At 43.0% G+C, this 21,711-nt stretch overlaps 1 protein-coding gene across 2 annotated transcripts; it reads right to left on the minus strand.

The window, feature by feature from the left end:
* Nucleotides 1-287: 287 nt before the first annotated feature.
* Nucleotides 288-13,568, minus strand: LOC121539674. 2 transcript variants are annotated; one of them, XM_041848451.2, is made up of 4 exons: nucleotides 13,298-13,568; nucleotides 13,099-13,199; nucleotides 1,990-7,861; nucleotides 288-1,944 (listed from the first exon to the last, which is right to left on the minus strand). In XM_041848451.2, the coding sequence occupies exons 3-4, from the start codon at nucleotides 7,773-7,775 to the stop codon at nucleotides 972-974; spliced, it is 6,759 nt and encodes a 2,252-aa protein (XP_041704385.1). In that variant the 5' UTR covers nucleotides 7,776-7,861; nucleotides 13,099-13,199; nucleotides 13,298-13,568; the 3' UTR covers nucleotides 288-971. The 2 variants fall into 2 exon arrangements, with proteins under 2 accessions (XP_041704385.1, XP_041704325.1); XM_041848391.1 differs by having other exon boundaries at nucleotides 288-7,861.
* Nucleotides 13,569-21,711: the final 8,143 nt, after the last annotated feature.

Raw genomic sequence — 21,711 nt, forward strand, 5'->3', positions numbered from 1 at the left:
AATAGACTGGCATAACCCCAATTTAAAAAAGTGAACATTGGCTGTTGATTACATCACTTTTTTTACATGATGGGGTTACGATAAAAAAACAAAGTTTGGAAACCCCTGGATAAGATCTCTCACTATGAATTGGGATGAAAACAATTAAGAAAAAGCATTACAATATGGTGTAAAAAGTGCAGTTTAGGCCTGATCATCATGTGTTGGTAGGCCTACCTGTGAATGGATAAAATTCACTTAATATTTTAACAAGTTCAAGATTATGAAACAACAACAAAGGATAACCCTAATTTTTCAGACATTTTTATTTTTATTGGAATGATTTGCAAAAACAAAATGTAGACCTGCTTTTTCTAGCCATTCAATGCAAAATACTGCCAAACATATTTCCAAGTATCTCCAATTATTTTACAAAACATAAATTATTGCCATGTACATTAATGGTATTTCAAGCATTTAGATATTAGTATGAAATGTAATATGCAACTTCAATATTCAGTTGCATGTTGATTGATATTGACTACTGAAACGTAGAATAAAACATAATGTTTCCTTAAATAAATAAAAACATCCGTCAAAATTTTATTTATGTGAGGCCAAACTGCTTTGTGGAAAAAATTCTAAAAAAGCGGAACTTTACATATCAATAAAATAATTAAACAATTCCTGAAAAGATGTGGAATACCACTTCAAATATATTCATAAAAATGTATAACCAAACTTCCTGTCTACATGTGAAAATACATATTAACATGGAACATCCATGTCCATTCTCTTTATGCTGTCATTTACCATCAAAAACATTACAAATCATATATTTATCATACATGAATCCCTGAAGTCAGACACTCCCAAATGCCAATTGTATATTAACTCTAAAGTAGCTCATATAAATCACAAATTCACAAATGCAAATTAACACTCCACTTCAACTCTGTTAAACATTTCTCACAAAGTTGATAAAAGCCCTATCAACTCATACAGTCATAAAGATCCTCAGTGCCTAAGAACGCCCCTAGCATGTGATCTTGGGAGCCGTTCACTGGCTCTAGGTAGGGATGGCCTTCGTTGTTGTGTTTATGCCTCTGCCTTTCCAGCCTTTGTTCAAAGTCTTCCTGGTCCGGCTGTGAGGCGTGGACAGTGGATTTCTGTGATGGGATGGATGAGACAGGCACTGGAACAAAGGAACCGTGGTAGAGTACCATTGGTGTGGTTATCACCTCCATTGTGGAGGCTTGAGGCACGGGGCCCTCAGGAGGCTGAAGAGGTAACTGCACATAATTCCCAGATTCTGGATCAAAGAAGGTCTTCGTCTTGACCTGGATGGGCATGTCGACTACGAAATACTGTCCCGAGTCTGGATCCTGCAACAACTTCCGTTGGGTCATTGGGTAGGAGGCGTAACCGTGCTCTATGCTGGACTGACGAGAGAACTGGCTGGTGTAACTGGACTGGCGGGATAGATTAGGGTGAGGTGATGTCAAGTCTATAACGTCACTGGCATAGGAATCAACACTATGGTTCCAATTCTCTGGTTTCTCTCTGTTGGATCTCTCTCGGGCTCGACCCCTCTGAGACAGCTCATCCCTAATGGACTTCTCAATACGCTGACTCCTCGGCACTGGTCTGTCCTTAGGAGATGTCTCACTACTACGAACTCTCTGTTCCACTTTATCACCGATGTGTCCGTCCATGCTCTGAGCTCTATGGCGCGGTTGTCTCTCACTTGTGGATCTCTCACTGTTTTGCCTTTTATACTCACTGACAGCTCTGTCGCTGCTGCAGAATCTCTGTTTTTGCATCCCTCGGCTGTGTTTCTCACTACTACGGCCCTGACGCTCGGAATCACCATGACTTTGTTTGTCACTTTTACGGCCTTGATGCTCTGATTCACCATGCCTCTGTTCGTCAGTGCTGCGTTCTTGACGCTCCGATTCACCATGCCTCTGTTCGTCAGTGCTGCGTTCTTGACGCTCCGATTCACCATGCCTGTGTTTCTCAACACTATGACTGCTGTGCTCTTTTTCTTCTTGCGGGGGCTTCTCATTCACATGGCTCTGATGTTCAGGTACACAATTGTGGTGCTTCTCACTGTTACGGGCTTGACGCTCTGATTCATCATGCCAGTGCTTTTCACCACTACGGCACTGATGCTCCGATTCACCACGGCTGTGCTTCTCACTGCTACGGCTGCTGTGTTCGGTACTTCCCTGATGTTGCTTCTCACTACCACAATGTTTATCAATACTATCACTACTACTACTTTTCTGCTCCGATGATTTATCACTCTTGTTTTTATCACTTCTACTACTACGGCTCTTAGCACTGCTGCGGCTCTTGTGCGATTGACTTTCCTTCTCTTCCTTACGGATCCTCCTGGTGGTCAGCTTCATGGCTTTGAGGAGGGCCTTCTCTGACTTGGGAGGGACCACGGGGGGTCTGCCGGGGCCTTGGGTGTCGTTCCCGTTGCAGACTGAACCAGACCTCTCACTGGGCACCTTGGAGTCCTCTGGGTTGTTATCAACTGTATCCACTGTGATTGTCCCCCTTTCTGACGATGGACTCACCCCCGACTGTATGTAATCTTCCTGTGGGACTGTGAGGAAAGACCCGTAGCGTTGGCCTTTTCGGCTGTTTTCGTGGGTCAGTTTCGTGGGAGACAGAGGGGAGCGTGGAGAGTGGTGAGATGTAGTCTCTTTGGGTTTGAGGTGTTTGTCTGGTGTGGTGGCAGCAGCATGGGGCTCAGGGATTTCAAGATGATCTTCCTCGCCCCTCTCAGAGCCACTCAAGCTCTCCCTGGGTGACCACGGCGCACGTTGGCCTTTCCGACTGTGTTCGGGGGTTAGTTTTGAGGGAGATAGCGGTGACTGTGGAGAGTGGGGAGATGTCGTCTCTTTGGGTTTGAAGTGTTTGTCTGGTGTGGTGGCGACATGATAGGGTGACGGTATTTCAATAGCCTCTTTAAGATGATCAAGGTGATCTTCCTCGCTCCTCTCAGAGCCACTCAAGCTTTCCCTGGGTGACCACGGTGCACATTGCACTGGGTCATGGTTTGTCTTGTGCAGAACCGGTTTCACTGTCTTGGTTACAGGCAAAACATGATGATTGAATGTGTTGTCTTTCACTTTGAATAGAGCCGGTTTTCCCAGAACCGGTGAAGAGGCGTTGGACTGAGATATTAGCGTTTGATTGTTTGTGTTGTCCATGGGGCTCTGGAGCCATCCTCTTTTGTCCATCTCTCTGGCTCTCGACTCGTTGTCCTCCTTCAGGGATGTTTCCATATCTCGCCTGGGAGGGATCACTGGCTTCTCTTCAACATCCTCATTTTCATGATCACTTACAGAGTAATACTCCACTTCTGTCCTCCTCTCCAAATCCCTTCTCACACATTCTGGCACATCCTCTACTCCTTCCTCAACTTCCTCTAATTCTGCAATCAAATTCTCAAAAGAATGATAGATGTTTGAGTCAGTTTCGATATTTCTTTGCAATGAACTCGTGACAGAGAAATATGATGACTTCGAGGACATACTGGTTTGATCCTGTTGACTTGGATTTATACTACTGCTATTTGACAACGGGGACACTAATGTTTCTCTAATATCTTCATCAACATTTACAATATCTTCGCTAATCTTAACTGATTTGTTAGACTCTTCAGTTGCTTGATTATTTTTCATGGTCTCTTTTTCCATTATTGAGTCATCCTCAGTAGTGATGTCTACTTGGTTTGAAGGTTTAGAATGATCTTTGCATTGTTTTAAAGGGGCCTTCCTTCTTACACAGGGTTGTTCCTGTTGTTCCATATTGTGTTGTATTTGTTCTGCTTTGGGCTCCCTTATAGGAAGTATATTAGTTTGGCTTTCATGTAATAAAGCCTTCATTTCCTTTTCTTTCTCTTCACTGGGTGAAAAACTGGTATTTGCCTCATGGGGATGTTTTGAATGTTTAGAATAGTCTTCTTCTGCCAAACCAATATGGGTATTATTTTGTATAATTTGCGTATCTTGCTCAGTCGTCTTCTCTGTTTCAAGTGCATCTGTTTGTCTTTCTGCTTTTATCTTTGTGTCAAGGGCCTCCCTCTTTGAGACCGTGCCTCTTGCCTGTGTGTTCTTTTGTTGTTTAATTGTGTCATTAGTACTATCCCTATTTGAAAAATCTGCATTCTTTATATCCTCCTCAATTATATCCATAACATTCCCACATTCTTTCTCCTTCTCTATGCTGTCCTCTTTTTTAGTGTTCCCTTTCTTGCTCCTCGGTGGTACCTCTGGTTTGATAACGGGTGCATCTGGTCGACTCTCCTCTTTGACGACCTCTTCATTTTTAGAGGTGTCATCTCTTGTTTCAATAGATAACTGTATAGCTACAGTTCTATCACTCTCCTCTGCTGAGTATTTGCTGGATCTAATATTGTATTTTTGTTTGTCGCTAACATTATTGATGATGTACCCTTTCTCTTGTTCCTCCCTGATTGGTCTTGTTGCGAGTTTATTATCTTCAGCATAGATTGTGGCACCTAACCTGTGATGTTCACCAAGTTTTGTCTCAGTCTTGGTAATAATGTCTTGTGTCTGATGATGATGATCCCTCAGATCCCCTAGCTTCTCTCTCACCTCCTTTTGTTCCTCGTCTGCTGCTGTCTTAATAGAATCCTGTCTTGCTTGCCTACGCTCTTGGACTCTAACATTATAACTATCATCAGGGTTCTCATCTGGGACTGTGTTGACGTCCTCTTCTTTATTCTTTAAGACTTTATTTTTACGTTTCTCTGCTCTTTCCGATATGATTTCCTCAAGTGCCATTTTAGCCTTGTCATAATTGTCATTGATCAATGATTTGTTTATAACAACGTTGTTGTCTATCTTTGAGAATTCATCATGCTTAGTTTGCTCCTTCTCTTTATTCACAAATGCCTCTTTTTTAGCTGATGTGTTTCCTCGCATAGAAAACATACCTCTTTTGATGTTCCTAAGCTCCCTTGAAATTAAATCGTTTTTTGCCTTTGTCTCCCTATCTATCACTGGTTTGGGCTTCAAATTCTCACCGTCCTTGATATGGCATTCACCCAATCTAGCCTTCTCCAGCTCTTTTAGTGCATGTAAGTTACTTACTTTATTTTCGCTATCTTTCATTTCTTTGTGCACCGTCTTCTCTGTATAATGTACTTCATTATCCACATCTTTGTTATTATTTACCTCCATTTTAGGTTCAAAATCCTCCTCCTCTTTCTCGCCACTCTCCATCATTGCATATCTTTGGCTTTTAATATAGTTGTTCTGTCTCGCTGAAAATATATGTTTAAACCTGCCTTGCTTTTTAACAGGCTCCTTCTCCTTTTCTACCACAATACTTTCTTTCTCTTTTTCTGCACTTTCTATAAATCCGTTGGTAAGTGTGTTTTCAGTTGGATATATTTCACCTGTTGTCTGTCGCTCTATCGGTCTGTGGCTTGGCCTTGGCACTGAAAATGAATTAAATGAATGTCTATCCTCTACTACAATTGCATTGTCATCTTTCTCTTGAGGGGCCTCTGTTTTGACGATGTTATTCTTATTCATGGTTAATGTTTCTACAGCTTCTGTTCTATTGGGAGATAATATTTTGTTTTGGGCGGTGGATATTGCTTCCAAACCGGCTCTCATAACCTCTTCAACTGTATCTTTGACATTTAACTCTGTCATGTCCTTTGTTGACCTTTTGGTATGGTCTGTTCTTTTTGAGGACAGCACTTTATTTTGGCCTGTAATTAATGTGTCCCTAATAGCTGTGATGGCTTCTCTTGTATTTACAGTCTGTTCACTGATGTGTTTTTCCTTCAATTCCACAGTTGGCTGTTTAGTGTTGTCTGTTATATTTGGCGACGACACTTTGTTTTGTGCTGTAGGTAAATTGGGCGATACCACTTTGTTCTGTGCTGTATTCATTCTTGTATGTACAGGCTGGTCACCAATGTCTTTCTCCTTTAGCTGCAACATCTCTTTTGCTGGCTTTTCTGGTATATTTTGTGTACTAGGATGGTATTTTGTGTTGTCTGACATATTCGGAGAAAGTCCTTTGTTGGGTGTGGCAATGGACAAAGTATCCTTACTCGTTGACGGTGAAAAGTGTTTCACCTCTGGCCCTACAGGACTCTTGTACAAGTTCAGAGTTGGGTACGTTTGTTTCGTAGTCAGGGAGCGCTTGTTCACCTTTGAGTGTGTAAAGGGCGACCCAGGGCTCCTGCTACCCTCAGCCTCTCTTTTGGTTTGCAATAAGTTGGATATCAAGTAATCATCTGACATATCAGAATCTAGATATTTCCAAAGACCAGCATTGCTAGATTCAGCTGGGCTACAGATAGGCAGTCCATCTAATAGAATGGCAGGTGTGCTTAAACCGGAGGCTAGAATGGCAGGTGTACTGAAGCCAGAGGCTGTACCATCAGAAGGAGCTTGTGCATATTTGAGTAGTTTCTGTTCCAGCAGCTTTGGAGACAGAGTACGACGATCCGCCTGTTCGGTTTTGAACTTTGGCGGGCTGTACCTGCTCTTGACCCTCTTCCTGTTATCCTTGAGGTTGAACAACAAACTGGACGCAATGGATTTGTAGCTGTCTCGTTTGACAACCTCGGAGGTTGATCTTGATTTGACTGGCGACACATGCTCTAAGTCTAGGAGGGGGAGATCGAGGAGAGAGGGAGAGATCACTGCTGACAGGATCTCTGAGGTGTCTGTGGCCTGTCTGGATGGTATTACGGGTGTCATCAGCTGAGAAATGCTGAATGGAGTATTGGTCAAAGAGCACGGCTCCTCCACTTCTTTCACCTTTACCGACTTGACTTCCTTTTTATACGGCAGAGGACTCTCTTCCACCAGTTTTGGGGTTTCAATGGGAGGGCAAAGTGTTCCTGGTTGGTTGACAGGCACAGCACTCTTGGCTCTCGCTCTGTTTCTCCTCCAGGGGGCGCTGGTTTCACCCTTAGAAGAGGTGTCCGATGCACACCTCTTCTCGGGGGCAGAGGGTTTTGGCAGAACCTTGGGTGGAGGACAAGGAGGAGGAAGAGGGGGTTCGAATGGTTTCTGGCGCGGCTGCTCTGTCTCCTCTGCATGCAGTGTTTCTATCCAATGTGCCTCAGTCAGCTGTTTGTATAGAGGGGAGTCATACCATTTAGGGAGGTTGTCCACCACCGGAAGAATGGAAGTGATGTCCTCCTGGCCAAACGGAAAGCGGTTAAAATCTCTCCACGATTGGAATGGGCTTAACTCGCTATGGAGGAAAAAGTTTTTGATGTTCAGCTTCCGCAGCTTGAAGTTGGATTGGCCATTTTTAGTCTTGGAGGACTTTGCATCCTTGCCTGATTTCTTGGCTGTGAGGTTCTTGTAATCCGAGGAGAATTCTGATAGTTCCTTTTCGATGCTGAAGAGGGCCGACTTATCCCACGATTCCCCGTTAGTGTCCTTAAAATCACAGTTTTTAATGGACATGCCCTTCTGCTGCCTCCAAGGTTGAGAGTCTTTGGCACCATTGATTTGGTGCTTTTTACCAGCGTCTTTAGTCTTTTTCAGGGGTTCCTCCACTAGGGGCTTGTGACAGCTGAAAGGGTATCCATATGAAAACCCATCGTTGTACACAGCCTCGTCTCCGATGCACAGGCTCCGGAAGGCGCGGTCGGTGAGCGTGCTGACCTCTCGGTCCGTCTCGTCCATGAAGATCTCAGTGAAGCCGTTGGGGAAGCGGTGGTGGAGCATGGTGCTCTGGTGGTTCATGTGTTGGCGCTTCTCCGTGCAGGTCATGATGATGGCAGATGGTTGACAAAGTGACAGTGGGTTGTAGATGGTTGAGTCTATAACGTCCCCAGTTGGGTCAGCTCACCATCTTCCTGGGAAAGAAGGAAAGACGTACAGTGTCACAATCAGGAAACAACAGCACTTCATTGCTTTATACAGATTGTATAGTGACTGAAGCATATACAGTATCTGCTCAATTAAAGTTTCAGGCTTTTGTGGATGCATTTCTGAGATGCAAGCATTTACATTTCATAAACCCTATCATTTTAACAAATTACAAATTACATTCCTCCTAACGCTATACAAAGGGCTGTGTCCATTTTGAAAGCCAAATAAATTGTTTGGGAGACCATATACTGTATCTCACTCTGACCTTTGTGTCCATGATTTGTGTGAACTGAACTATCTCGTCGCTATGTACACCACAGACAAACACATACCATACCGCAGTCTATTTAAAGGGAAGGAGGATGCTTCTAGGCCATCTCCTAAACACCAAGTATGACCATGGATTTGAGCAGCATGACAATAAAGTACCTTTGACCTCTTGTCTCATAAATACTGATATTTTATAGGAGCTGGTGTCCTTGCTGCCCTGTACTACCCTGTATCTGTTGTACTGCCTAAAGATGTAGGATCTTAATTGCAGCCAGTTTTCTACAGCAGGAAAATAGTCCTGCAGCAACAGCAAATGTGGATTATAATTAATGGACATTTTGTAGGGGTTGATCAATTTTCCGTAAGGGATTATGTTTTTGTTAGGGCAAATCAAGTCGGACATTTCTAAATGGAAATTACAAACTTCAGAAGCCTTTTTAAACCTCAAATACACTACAAGTGTGACATTTCTTGCATTGCAAGAAAGTTATCCTGCAACAGGGGGATCAAATTAAGAGCCTACATCTGTATGACTCCGTTAGTCTATAGCCATTATTATGGGACTATATCAAGGCTCTCCAACCCTGTTCCTGGTGAACTACCGTCCTGTAGGTTTTCACTCCAAACCTAATCTAGCACACCTGATTCTAATAATTAGCTAGCTGATACGCCAAATCAGGTTAGATACAACTGGGGTTGGAGTAAAAACGTACAGGTATGTAGCTCTCCAGGAACAGGCCCTGATGTGGCTATAGACTAAGACTAATAGACTAATATAGGCATTATTATCGGAAATCACATTGTAATCACTGTTATTGTTTGCACCATTCCTATAAATCAGTATAGGTTTGCGTACAACCATGTGGATAGCATGTTAATAGCATATTGGAACATGCTACAGGTATAGGATCTTCATTTCATCACCCTGTCGTTGCAGGAAATGCAAGCCTGTAGTGTATTTGAGGTTTAAAAAGGCTTCTAAATTCTGTAATTTCCAAATTAAAACCCTACAAAAATGCCCATTATTATAATCCACACTAAAATTCACATTTCCTGTTGCTGCAGGATTATTTTCCTGCTGTGAGCAACTGGTCAAATTCAGATCCTACATCTGTACATGTGGTCACCTTCACAATGGACATACAGTACTTATTATACACTGAGTGGACAAAACATTAGCTCTTTCCATGACAGACTGACCAGGTGAATCCAGGTGAAAGCTATGATCCCTTATTGTTGTCACCTGTTCAATCCACTTCTATCAGTGTAGATGAAGGGGAGGAGACATGTTAAAGAAGGATTGTTAAGCCTTGAGATAATTGAGACATGGATTGTGTGTATGTGTGCCATTTCAGAGGGTGAATGGGCAACACAAAAGATTGATGTGCCTTTGAAAAGGGTATGGTAGTAGGTGTCAGGCGCACCGAATTGTGTCAAGATCTGCAACGCTGCTGGGTTTTCACACTCAACATGGGCCAGCATCCCTGTGGAACACTTTCGACACTTTGTAGAGTCCATGACACGAATTGAGGCTGTTCTGAGGGCAAAACGGGGTGCAATTCAATATTAGGAAGGATGTATATTTTCATAATGTGATGGATGGTCAAGCTTATACAGTTGAAGTCGGAAGTTTACATACACTTAGGTTGGAGTCATTAAAACTCGTTTTCAACCACTCCACAAATTTCTTGTTAACAAACTATAGTTTTGGCAAGTCGGTTAGGACATCTACTTTGTGCATGACACAAGTAATTTTTCCAACAATTGTTTACAGACAGATTATTTCACTTATAATTCACTGTATCACAATTCCAATGGGTCAGAAGTTTACATACACTAAGTTGACTGTGCCTTTAAACAGCTTGGAAAATTCCAGAAAATGATGTCATGGCTTTAGAAGCTTCTGATAGGCTAATTGACATAATTTGAGTGAATTGGAGGTGTACCTGTGGATGTATTTCAAGGCCTACCTTCAAACTCAGTGCCTCTTCGCTTGATATCATGGGAAAATCAAAAGAAATCAGCCCAAAAATTGTAGACCTCCACAAGTCTGGTTCATCCTTTTTCCAAACAAACAAAGCAATTTCCAAACGCCTGAAGGTACCACGTTCATCTGTACAAGCAATAGTACGCAAGTATAAACACCATGGGACCACGCAGCCGTCATACCGCTCAGGAATGAGACGCATTCTGTCTCCTTGAGATGAACGTACTTTGGTGCGAAAAGTGCAAATCCATCCCAGAACAACAGCAAATGACCTTGTGAAGATGCTGGAGGAAACAGGTACAAAAGTATCTATATCCACAGTAAAACGAGTCCTATGTCGACATAACCTGAAAGGCCGCTCAGCAAGGAAGTAGCCACTGCTCCAAAACCGCCATAAAAAAGCCAGACTACGGTTTGCAACTGCACATGGGGACAAAGATCGTACTTTTTGGAGAAATGTCCTCTGGTCTGATGAAACAAAGATAGAACTGTTTGGCCATAATGACCATCGTTATGTTTGGAGGAAAAAGGGAGTTGCTTGCAAGCTGAATAACACCATCCCAACCGTGACACACGGGGGTGGCAGCATCATGCTGTGTGGGTGCTTTGCTGCAGGATGGACTGGTGTGCTTCACAAAATAGATGGCATCCTGAGGAAAGAAAATTATGTGGATATATTGAAGCAACATCTCAAGACATCAGTCTGGAAGTTAAAGCTTGGTCGCAAATGGTCTTCGAAATGGACAATTACCCCAAGCATACTTCCAAAGTTGTGGCAAAATGGCTTAAGGACAACAAAGTCAAGGTATTTGAGTGGCCATCGCAAAGCCCTGACCTCCAATCCTATAGAACATTTGTGGGCAGAATTGAAAAAGTGTGTGTGAGCAAGGATGCCTACAAACCGGACTCAGTTACACCAGCTCTGTCAGGAGAAATGGGTCAAAATTCCCTCAACTTATTGTGGGAAGCTTGTGGAAGGCTACCCGAAACGTTTGACCTAAGTTAAACAATTTAATGGCAATGCTACCAAATACTAATTAAGTGTATGTAAACCTCTGACCCACTGGGAATGTGATGAAATAAATAAAATCTGAAATAAATCATTCTCTCTACTATTATTCTGACATTTCACATTCTTAAAATAAAGTGATGATCCTAACTGACCTAAGACAGGGAATTTTTACTAGGATTAAAGAAGAATTGTTAAAAACCTAGTTTAAATGTATTTGGCTAAGGTCTAAACTTCAACTGTATAAGCAAATCACACACCACAATGCTCTTTAAACATTTTGTGTGCAGAATAAGTTTGGGGGGGCGCTGAGAATGCATTTAAATCACGCCATCATTCACAGTGCACTTTGCAGCAGCTGCTTTGCCTAGTTTAGCTATCTGGGTGAGGGACTAGAATAGCTCATTAACCCATTTCGATATTCTGACCTGGGAGCTTAACCGTTGGCATATTCGTACATTTTATCGTTCCTACAAAACTGGAACACTCCTTAAAAGTAGCTACAGCTGATCGAGATAAATAAACACACAAACATAGTGAGAGTACTGAATGTATAGATTATGCCTTAGTTGTATTCAATATAACACTCTGAGTAAATTGGCTTTTTTTTATGTGAAATTCAGCCCCCATCTAATGTGTATTGTTTGTTACATTGAAGAGGGAAATTACAACCGTTGTGTATGATTTAGTGTATTATATTGCAAACAAACAAAAAACTAAGATAAAAACAGAAATTATTCATAGGCTTACACGTTTTAGTTACTGGGACATCAGAAATTCATATGAACATTCATATAGTTACAGTGTATTCGCAAAGTATTCAGACCCCTTCCCTTTTCCCACATTTTTTAACGTTACAGCTTATTCTAAAATTGATTAAATTAAATGTTTTCCTCATCAATCTACACATAATACCCCATAATGATTCAAAATCCCAGGAGAAGAAATATGATTCAGATTAATGTACAGGTTCAAAGGTCATGTCAAGATCAACAACATGCGTACGGTCATCATAACTTTGCCAAAGTCACACACATGCATTTTCAATCCTTTGCCCTCAATATTAAACAATATACTGTATTGTGTAACTGTAACTGAGATGAAAGAATGCATCCACTTTCCAGGAGAATTTGGCAAGCAGTAAGCTATTTTCCGGTGCTTATAATGTGATACCAGTTAGAGAGGCAGGGTGATTTCCCAGCATCTAGTTGGTTTATTAATACCAGAGGAGAAACTACAGTACAGAGGCTAGCTATCACACCTATTTACATTTACATTTTAGTCATTTAGCAGACGCTCTTATCCAGAGCGACTTACAGGAGCAATTAGGGTTAAGTGCCTTGCTCAAGGGCACATTTACGTCATTTAGCAGACGCTCTTATCCAGAGCGACTTACAAATTGGTGCATTCACCCTATAGCCAGTGGGATAGCCACTTTACAAGTGACTCCGCTGTCCTGGCGTCGTGAGGGAGCTTGTTCCACCATTGGGGTGCCAGAGCAGCGAACAGTTTTGACCTATCACACCCCACGGTAACTATTCAGTATTATACAGTAAAGGTACAGTAATATACAGTAAATGTAGTTAGTGCCAGCAACATAACAAGCACTGTCTTAAAAGTTCCACCTCATAACTTTCATAAAATGTTTGGACTTTCATAAAAGTGCACAATTTGGACAAAAGCTTCAGTTGGTATATAACATTGATATATACTGTATATATATATATATATTTGCATATGGCTATCATAAAAATAAAAAGTAAATATTGACAGTAAAGTTATGTTTGTTATGTACATGTGACATATGTTTGTTTGGGTATTAGCGTAGAAGGTCCAGATTGTGAGCCCTTCACCCCACACATAAAGAAATGATCCAGACTGTGATCCAATCATCCCCTCATATTTCCATGCTTAGGACAGTTATTACCATATATGAAGATTAAATTCTGCTTTACCTTTTGATTGTGTATTCCATGTTTGGTTGTGGTAAGGGTAAAATGAAGACGGGGGGGGGGTCATGAGAAAAAATCCTTAAATCCTGATGAATCCACGGCACCTGCAGAAAAAATTGTAAGCGTCAGTAACAAGTTTACAAGCAGGAAAAAAAGTGTATTTCGAATAAATAAATAACCAAAGATAAATTCTTGAACTTACTCAAGCCCTGAGTACCGTGCAGTAAATGCAGCAGGGCAAAGGACCCTAAAAGCTGAGCACAGAAGAGTGGCTACCGAAATAGACACTGAAGACGGTGTGGCCAAACTGAGCAGTAACACTAATTTTAGTATCTAAGAGCATGTGTCCATAGCAGCCCGCTAGCTTTACCTTTAAGCGCCTTCAAAGACTACAGTGGCTATTCACGTGAGGGGTTGAGTGGAGTAGTCTCTAGCTCCTGTTAGACTCATGGGGTGATGGGTTTTAGTCTGTGACTCACTTGTCTCTCCCATGGTCTCTCCATACAAACAAGGAATAAAAAAATAGCGCATTGCATCATCCACACATGTGTCACACTCCTTAAAGTGCAGAATGAGAGTCAAATGGCATCTGATTACCGTGACAGGCTAGAGCTGGTTTTCCCCACACCCACATCGTTCGTGCTTTGTTTACTGGGATCAGCTGTGTGGCCTGTGTGTTTGAAGCTTCTGTTGTTTCAGGGAGATTGAAGTGAGAGGCGTCTAGTGTCTAGTAACCTTTACTCAAGTGAGCCAATCATTGTTCAACCACATTGGTGGACCTTTCATAATTCCTTTGGTAAGGAAAATAAGGACTTGATTAGTACGCACATAAAGGTGTTATTGAAAAGCTCAATAGCTCTTTAGAGTTTAATCGTTCCTACATTTAATCAATTTCCCCCTTTTATTTTCAATAACACACTTTCATTCAGGGTTGAGCAGTAACTGATTGCATGTATTCAGTTCCATGTAATCTGATTACAAAAAAAAAGTAACTGTAATAAATTACGTTACCAGCAAAACGATTGTAATCAGATTCCAAATACTTTTGAAAAACTAGATTGCTTCTTGGATTACTTTTACATTTAGAAAACATGTTTGAGAGGAAAAAATTACATTATGACAACTTTCTGTTTTCTCAATGACACTCAAGTCAGCATTGAATAAAGGTGCAAGGGCTACCACACAGGGCTATCGCTGACAACCCTGAGGCTACGGCCCAGTCTGTAATTCACACGTCTCAAGCTGACTACCATGGTTCCTGTTCCCAAGAACTCTAAGGCTACCTGCCACAATGACTACTGCCCTGTAGCACGCACATCTGTAATCATGAAGTGCTTTGAAAGGCTAGTTATGGCAGACATCAACTCCATCATCCCAGACACACTAGACCCACTCCAATTTGCATCCCACCCCAACAGATCCATAGACAACGCAATCTCAATTGTACTCCACACTGCCCTACCTAGATAACAGGAATACCTACTGTATGTGAGAATGCTGTTCATTGACTACAGCTCAGCGTTCAACACCATTGTCCCCACCAAGCTCATCACCAAGCTTAGGACTCTGGGACTGAACACCTCCCTCTGCAACTGGATCCTGGACTTCCTGACGGGCCGACCCCAGGTGGTGAGGATAAGCAACATCACCTACGCCACGCTGACCCTCAACACCCACAGGGGTGTGTGCTTAGTCCCCTCCTGTACTCCCTGTTCACCCACGACTGCGTGGCCTCGAACGACTCCAACACCATCATCGAGTTTTCTGACGACAGTGGTAGGCCTGATCACCGGTGACGATGAGTCAGCCTACAGGGAGGAGGTCAGTGACCTGGCAGTATGATGCCAGGACAACAACCTCTCCCTCAACGTCAGTAAGACCAAGGAGCTGATCGTGGACTACAGGAAATGGGGGAGCGGCGAGCATGCCCCCATCCACATCGACGGAGCTGCAGTGGAGTGGGTCGAGAGTTTCAAGTTTCAAGAAGATGCGACAGCACCTCTTCCCTCTAAGGAGTTTGAAAAGGTTTGGCATGGGCCCTCAAATCCTCAAAAAGTTCTACAGCTGTACCATTGAGAGCATCTTGACTGGCTGCATCACCGCTTGGTATGGCAACAGCACCCTTCTCGATCACATGGCGCTACAGAGGGTGGTGCGGACATCCCAGTACATCACTGGGGCCGTGCTCCCTACCATCCAGGACATCTACATCAGGCGGTGTGAAAGGATGGCCCGGAAAATCGTTAAAGACTCCACCCAAGCCATAGACTGTTCTCTCTGCTTCCGCATGGCAAGCGGTACCGGTGCATTAAGTTTGACACCAACAAGCTCCTGAACAGCTTCTATCACCAAGCCATAAGACTGCTAAATAGCTAACAAAATGGCTACACGGACTATCTGAGTTGACCCTTATATTTTATTTTTATATTTGCACTGTCTCTATGCACACTCGCAGGACTCTACACACTGACACTCCAACACACACACACACTTAATTTGCTCACACACACATAACACGCTTCTGCTACTCTGTTTATCATATATCCTGATGCTTAGTTACCTTACCCCTATACATATCTACCTCTATCGATCCAGATTCCCTACCCATTGTAAATATGGTATTGGAACTGACCCTGTATATAGCTTCTTACTTTCTCGTGTTGTTCTTATTCATAATGTGTTTTTGTTCTACCTTATGTTATTTTTAGTACTACATTGATTACTGCATTGTTGGTTTTAGAGCTTGAAACTAGAAGTTTAAGGTTGTTCCAATCTCCCGAGTGGCGCAGTGGTCTAAGGCACTGCATCTCAGTGCTAGCTGGTTCGAATCCAGGCTCTGTTGTAGCCGGCCGCGACCGGGAGACCCATGGAGCGGCGCACAATTGGCCCAGGGTAGGGGAGGGAATGGCTGGCAGGGATGTAGCTCAGTTGGTAGAGCATGGCATTTGCAACGCCAGGGTTGTGGGTTCGTTTCCCACGGGGGAATCTTGTATGAAAAATAAAAAAATAATGTATGCACTCACTAACTGTAAGTCGCTCTGGATAAGAGTGTCTGCTAAATTACGTAAATGTAAAAATGTTCCACCTGAGCACAAGTCAGAAACCACTATAAAGCATCAGAGACCACTATAAAGCATCAGAGACCACTATAATGCATCAGAGACCACTATAAAGCATCAGAGACCACTATAAAGCATCAGAGACCACTATAAAGCATCAGAGACCACTATAAAGCATCAGAGACCACTATAATGCATCAGAGACCACTATAAAGCACCAGAGACCACTATAAAGCATCAGAGACCACTTTAAAGTGTTTGATGGATCATTTTTCTCTTCTTCTAATGCTTATTAAAGGGGCAGTCTGCAGTTGCTACATTAATTGTTAAACTTTTAAATAATTTTTACCCTGTTTTTCGCCCCAATGTCATGATTACGATCTTGTCTCATCGCTTCAACTCCCCAACGGGCTCAGGAGAGGCGAAGGTGAAGTCATGCATCCTCTGAAACATGACTCGCATATCCGCGCTTCTTAACACTCGCTTGCTTAACCCAGAAGCCAGCTGCACCAATGTGTTGGAGGAAACACCGTTCAACTGACAACCGAAGTCAGCCTGCAGGCGCCCGGCCTGCCACAAGGAGTCACTAGAGCGCGATGAGCCAAGTGAAGCCCCACCGGCCAAACCCTCCCCTAACTCGGCGACGCTGGGCCAATTGTGCACCGCCCTATGGGATTCCCGGTCACGGCCGGTTATGACACAGCCTGGGATCTAACCCCAGGCTGTAGTGACGCTGCAACACTGCGATGCAGTGTCTTAGACCACTGTGCCACTTGGAAGGCCAAGTTTTTTACTTTGAAATTAATTATATGTACCCATTGATTCTTGAATAATATATTTTATAAATTCCACATGAGCTTAGTTCAATTGTCATACAGTACCCAACATATCAGCTTGTTTTACGCCAATGTTTCTAAACAAAGTAAATTTAAACAAACACTATATAGCTTCAAAACATGGTTAAAATTATTATGGATGGTCAGTCCTTGCATCAGTAGCCCTGTCCATGAATTTGAGAGTGGTTACATTTCTCCAGCTCCATCCCTCAGCTTTTTACCGAAACGGGGTGGGGAAAATGATTTGTTATTGTTTCAACTGCTGATTGCTGCTTTAAGGGGAAAGTAATCCAAAAGGTACGTTACTGGACAGGTATTTAGTAACTGTAATGGATTACATTTAGAAAGTAACCTATTCAACCCTGATTTCATTGTATTTGCTCCTTGGTTTGTTTTTCCATGAACTTCTCCTGACTTACTGTACCAAGGTGCTCTTTTTAAGCAGGTCTATTTCTGTCATGTTGTATTTCATACAGTAACAACCTGCCTCTCGTTCTCTCACACCTTCCATATCTCAGCTAATCAGTCAAATGTCAAGCCAACAACACCTGTTACTGGCAGCAAGCATGGTCCAATGTGATTCCAGGGGCTGGAAACAGTGTCTGCAATGCCTTTGCTGACTTAAGAGATACAGTGTGAAGAGTTGTTGCAGAAAGTATAGAGACGGGGTTGGAAGGATTGTATCTTTGAAAAAGCAAGATTTCAAGGAAAATGTGAGAAATGTGTGACATTGCACAACTTTTATGTTTGCAAGCAAAGGTGACACAGGCTTTTATCTAAACATTACAGTAAAAAAAATACCTAGATGGTTTGTCACGAGGTCTGCTGGTCGGCTACTGCGTAGCAACCTAGTCTGCCCCAGAAGCCCTAGTCTGCCCCAGAAGCCCTAGTCTGCCCTAAAAGCCCTAGTCTGCCCCAGAAGCTCTAGTCTGCCCCAGAAGCCCTAGTCTGCCCCAGAAGCCCTAGTCTGCCCTAGAAAGCCTATTGCGATCGCCACAACGGCTAACCAATTATTGTGGGACTGCAGTTTTGGGCTGTAAAATTCGTTTATTATGATCAAGTTCGATCCCCACTGTGAATTATTTTAAAATTCTGCTACAAATTGAGAAATGTATTTAATTAGTGATCGATTCTGACTACTACGTTTGTCGTCATACAGGACCACGTGCTGACACAGACATTTTACATTTTAGTAATTTATCCAGAGCGTGATAGCATACATATTTGTTATTTATTTTAATTTTTCATACCAATCACGGGTGGCTTGCGCCTTCATGCCATAGACATTAAGGTTGACTCTCTCAGGCAGGATGAAAACGACTACATCGACCATGATCCTTAGCAATTTTTTATAGGTACCATTCAGCCCCATTGTGCAACATGGCACTCTTCAAATTAAAATACTTCCGGGTTCAGGCGCTATCGGAAGTTTTCCATAGGAATACATGGATCACATCAGCGCTATCACTATCTACTGGTTTTAATGTGTATGGAATATACTGGATACTTTATCCGTCTCGGGGGGGAAAGTCCTTTCATTGTTTTGGAGAGATTGATTGGATGATTTAAAAGTAGAGTGCAATCCGAGTGCATTTCCCTATTACTATCTGTAGCCAGCCTCTCAACCTTTCCCGGAATCAGGTCACATGGTGTCAGCAGGAGGGTCTCCCCCTAGCAACCCAGCCTCCAACCCAGATCCAAACGGGCTCTCGTGTCAGTTCCTCTTGCCGCCCTTCTCCCTGCAGCCAGCTAATGCTAAAATAGGAGATTGGAGCGGTGTGGCCGCTTTCCCCTGGAGTGTTAGGCAGGCAGGCAGGGCCCAGACCCAATCTGATGGACACCCACACATGGGTCTGTGCTGGACAGCAGTGTGGGGCTGGCTGGCTGTTTGGCTAGCTATCAGTCACAGCCACTGGGGACCATGTAGGTAAGCACATGAGTAACTGACTGGCTGTCATGGCAGCCCAGTAAAAACAGGCATTTCTGTTCGGCCGGCTGCAGTACGTGGACAATGTGCACGGCTGGTGGAATGCCCCTCATTCCTGTCCTCTGATGCTGTTAGCGCAGCTGGGATTAGCTAGCGTGATAGCCTGTCCAGCTCCTCTTGGATACGTTCAGTAGGACCATGTTTCCCTGGATCAAATAGAGAGAAAAGCAGTGTGTTACTGAATCAGCCAGACCAATGGGTCAGCTAAGGACAGCCAAGACATTATGACCCAACACCTCTGAGGTGACATCGATAGTATGACAAGTTAGGAATGAGGCCACCATTACTGTATGAAGCAAGTTAGAACTGGTCAGAGAAACACATTTATAAACACATTTATAACCTTTATAGAGAAACTTTATATCAAAATAGATTAGCGTCTGTTCGAACAGGACAAACAAAACGAACCTCTGATTTTCAAGCTTAATGTACAATCCATAGAAACCAGTGGAGGCTGCTGAGGGGAGGACGGCCCATAATAATGGCTGGAACGGTACGAATGGAATTTGATTCCATTCCACTAATTCCGCTCCAGCCATTACCACGAGCCCGTCCTCCCCAATTAAGGTGCCACCAACTACCTGTGATAGAAACCATGATACCTTGTTCATTCTTTTTGTTTCATGGATCAAGATACTAAAATGCATACTCAACTCAACCACATTCAATCCATGGTCTCAAAGTGTGTGGAGCAGTGGAGACAGGGCTTCGTGAGACAAGGCTTCAGTGTGATACTGTCTGTGGCATGTGTCTAGGTCTGGAATCACACCAGAGGCCATCATAATTCCAGGAAGCCAGAAGAAACTGGAGAGGCAACAGACTGTATTTATACTATGCCAACAACACAAGGTCACAGTCTGAGGAGGCCTCATTGACCTCCATGGTTTAGGAGGACCATGTGCCTTTGCCTATAAAGTGGAATGTAATCATGGGAGCCAGGATTCACATGGGTAGAATAACATGTAATACTGTAGGTATTCAAGTGTCCCAGTGCAGTGTCTGCCATCTCCGTTTAATTCAAGGATTTATTTGAGCAAAATAATGCCCACATTTTGTATACTGAAATGTGTGGTCTGAAAGGCTGGGAAACATGATTATAAACATTACAAAAATACTTTTTGTTTTGGCACAAATCACTGTAGGCCATAGTTTATCCAATGCATGGCACACCCCTCTGTTTGTTCATTACCTTCATCTAATCATGGCTTCCAAAATCCTCCCTTGTCCCCGCTAACAACCTGCAAAGACCCAGTTCACGCGTTAATGTTGTCTGCTCTTCTTATCTCCCACACCTCTCCAGCGTAGGGGGTTGGCAGTGGGGTGGTGGGGGGGTTGAGGATAGTGGGGTGGTCATTGCTGGCTGGCTGGCAGGGGCCGTGGGGGTGCTCTGGGCCCGTGCCAAGGTATCCTAGGCAGCTGGGCGCAGAAAGCTACCCTTGCCATTGTACATGTCTGTGCCTCTCCAACATGTACACAACAGGTCCAAAATAATCAAGAGGTACCTGGTGATACGGGCCAGACTGCTGCTATTAATGAAGCAGTAGACTGTGTCTTTACAAGGGAAAGCTGGGAGAGTTTGAACATTGCTGCCTGCTATTAAACCCAACCATGACCCGAGCACTGAGTAGAGGCAAGCTCTCCTTGGTGTGCCCTGAAGGGCCCATGTTATGAACCTGACACCCCGGGCCTCTCCAGGTCCAGACTTCTCAGTCATGGAGAAGGGAATGGGAGGGTTGAGAGGGGGTAAACTCCCCTAAAGGTCACTGTCTGGTTGATGTTGAGCAAAACACAAACAGCTCAGAAATTGTTTACTGCCAAAGAGGATTGTCTGCCGGTGGGTGACATGCTCCACAGTTGTGTTAGCCCTTGGGATTTATGTGCTGTATGTTATGGTGGAACATGTCTGTGCCCGTCTGACCCACATGCCAGGCAGAATTCTTTCCAAAATACCAAGTACTGTGTACCCAACATACCCAACATTCCCAACATCCAAGTGTCAATGACAGTTGCATGTGCTGCTGTGGAATTATAAAGCAACAGCATTCCGCTACATACAAGTTGATACATGTAGATTTCGATCCAGATAAACATTAACACATATTATTGTAGTATACACCACACCAGTATGACCCAATGTTATTTTACAATAAAATGTCATGCTGTAACTTAATGATCCATTGGGCAAAGGGAATCTACAGCCCTGCGCATTGATTGCTGAGTTACATGGCCCTGTCTAGTTCTATCTTCACACATCATAGACTATCCAAGAAATGACAAATGTGAAAGTATCAAGCATTTTCATAATCATACACAGAATTATATTTCAAAACAAACGTGACATTATCAACCTTAAGTGAAGTGAACTTATGGGTCATGCCTAATACTAACCTACTAATAACAATTCATTTAATTGTTTTCAGAAATACACTAACACGCTATTAATAGGTTAGTATCTCTCTGAAAACAGTTAATTTAATACAAGTAATGCGTTCGGCTTGACCCAGAAATTCACTTCACAGTTTAATCATGTAACTGCTTGATGTGGAAAACTAGAGGGTAAGGGGTGATTCTTAACTTGTTTGGCAAGACAATGAGAGACAGAAATAGATATCCGACATCCTAACATTCAACCACCGGCTGAACTACTTAGTCCAAGTGTTTACAATTGGGTGCATTAAGATGTGCTGAGCTGCAGGCATATTATCTAATCTCACCATCAACCACATTCTAAACT

This window comes from Coregonus clupeaformis, chromosome 1, assembly GCF_020615455.1.
Source record: "Coregonus clupeaformis isolate EN_2021a chromosome 1, ASM2061545v1, whole genome shotgun sequence".
In the NCBI taxonomy this organism is placed as follows: Eukaryota; Metazoa; Chordata; class Actinopteri; order Salmoniformes; family Salmonidae; genus Coregonus; species Coregonus clupeaformis.

Excerpts from the sequence above, each read along its gene's own strand:
- LOC121539674 (XM_041848391.1), bottom strand. The coding sequence starts at position 7,775 with ATGACCTGCACGGAGAAGCGCCAACACATGAACCACCAGAGCACCATG.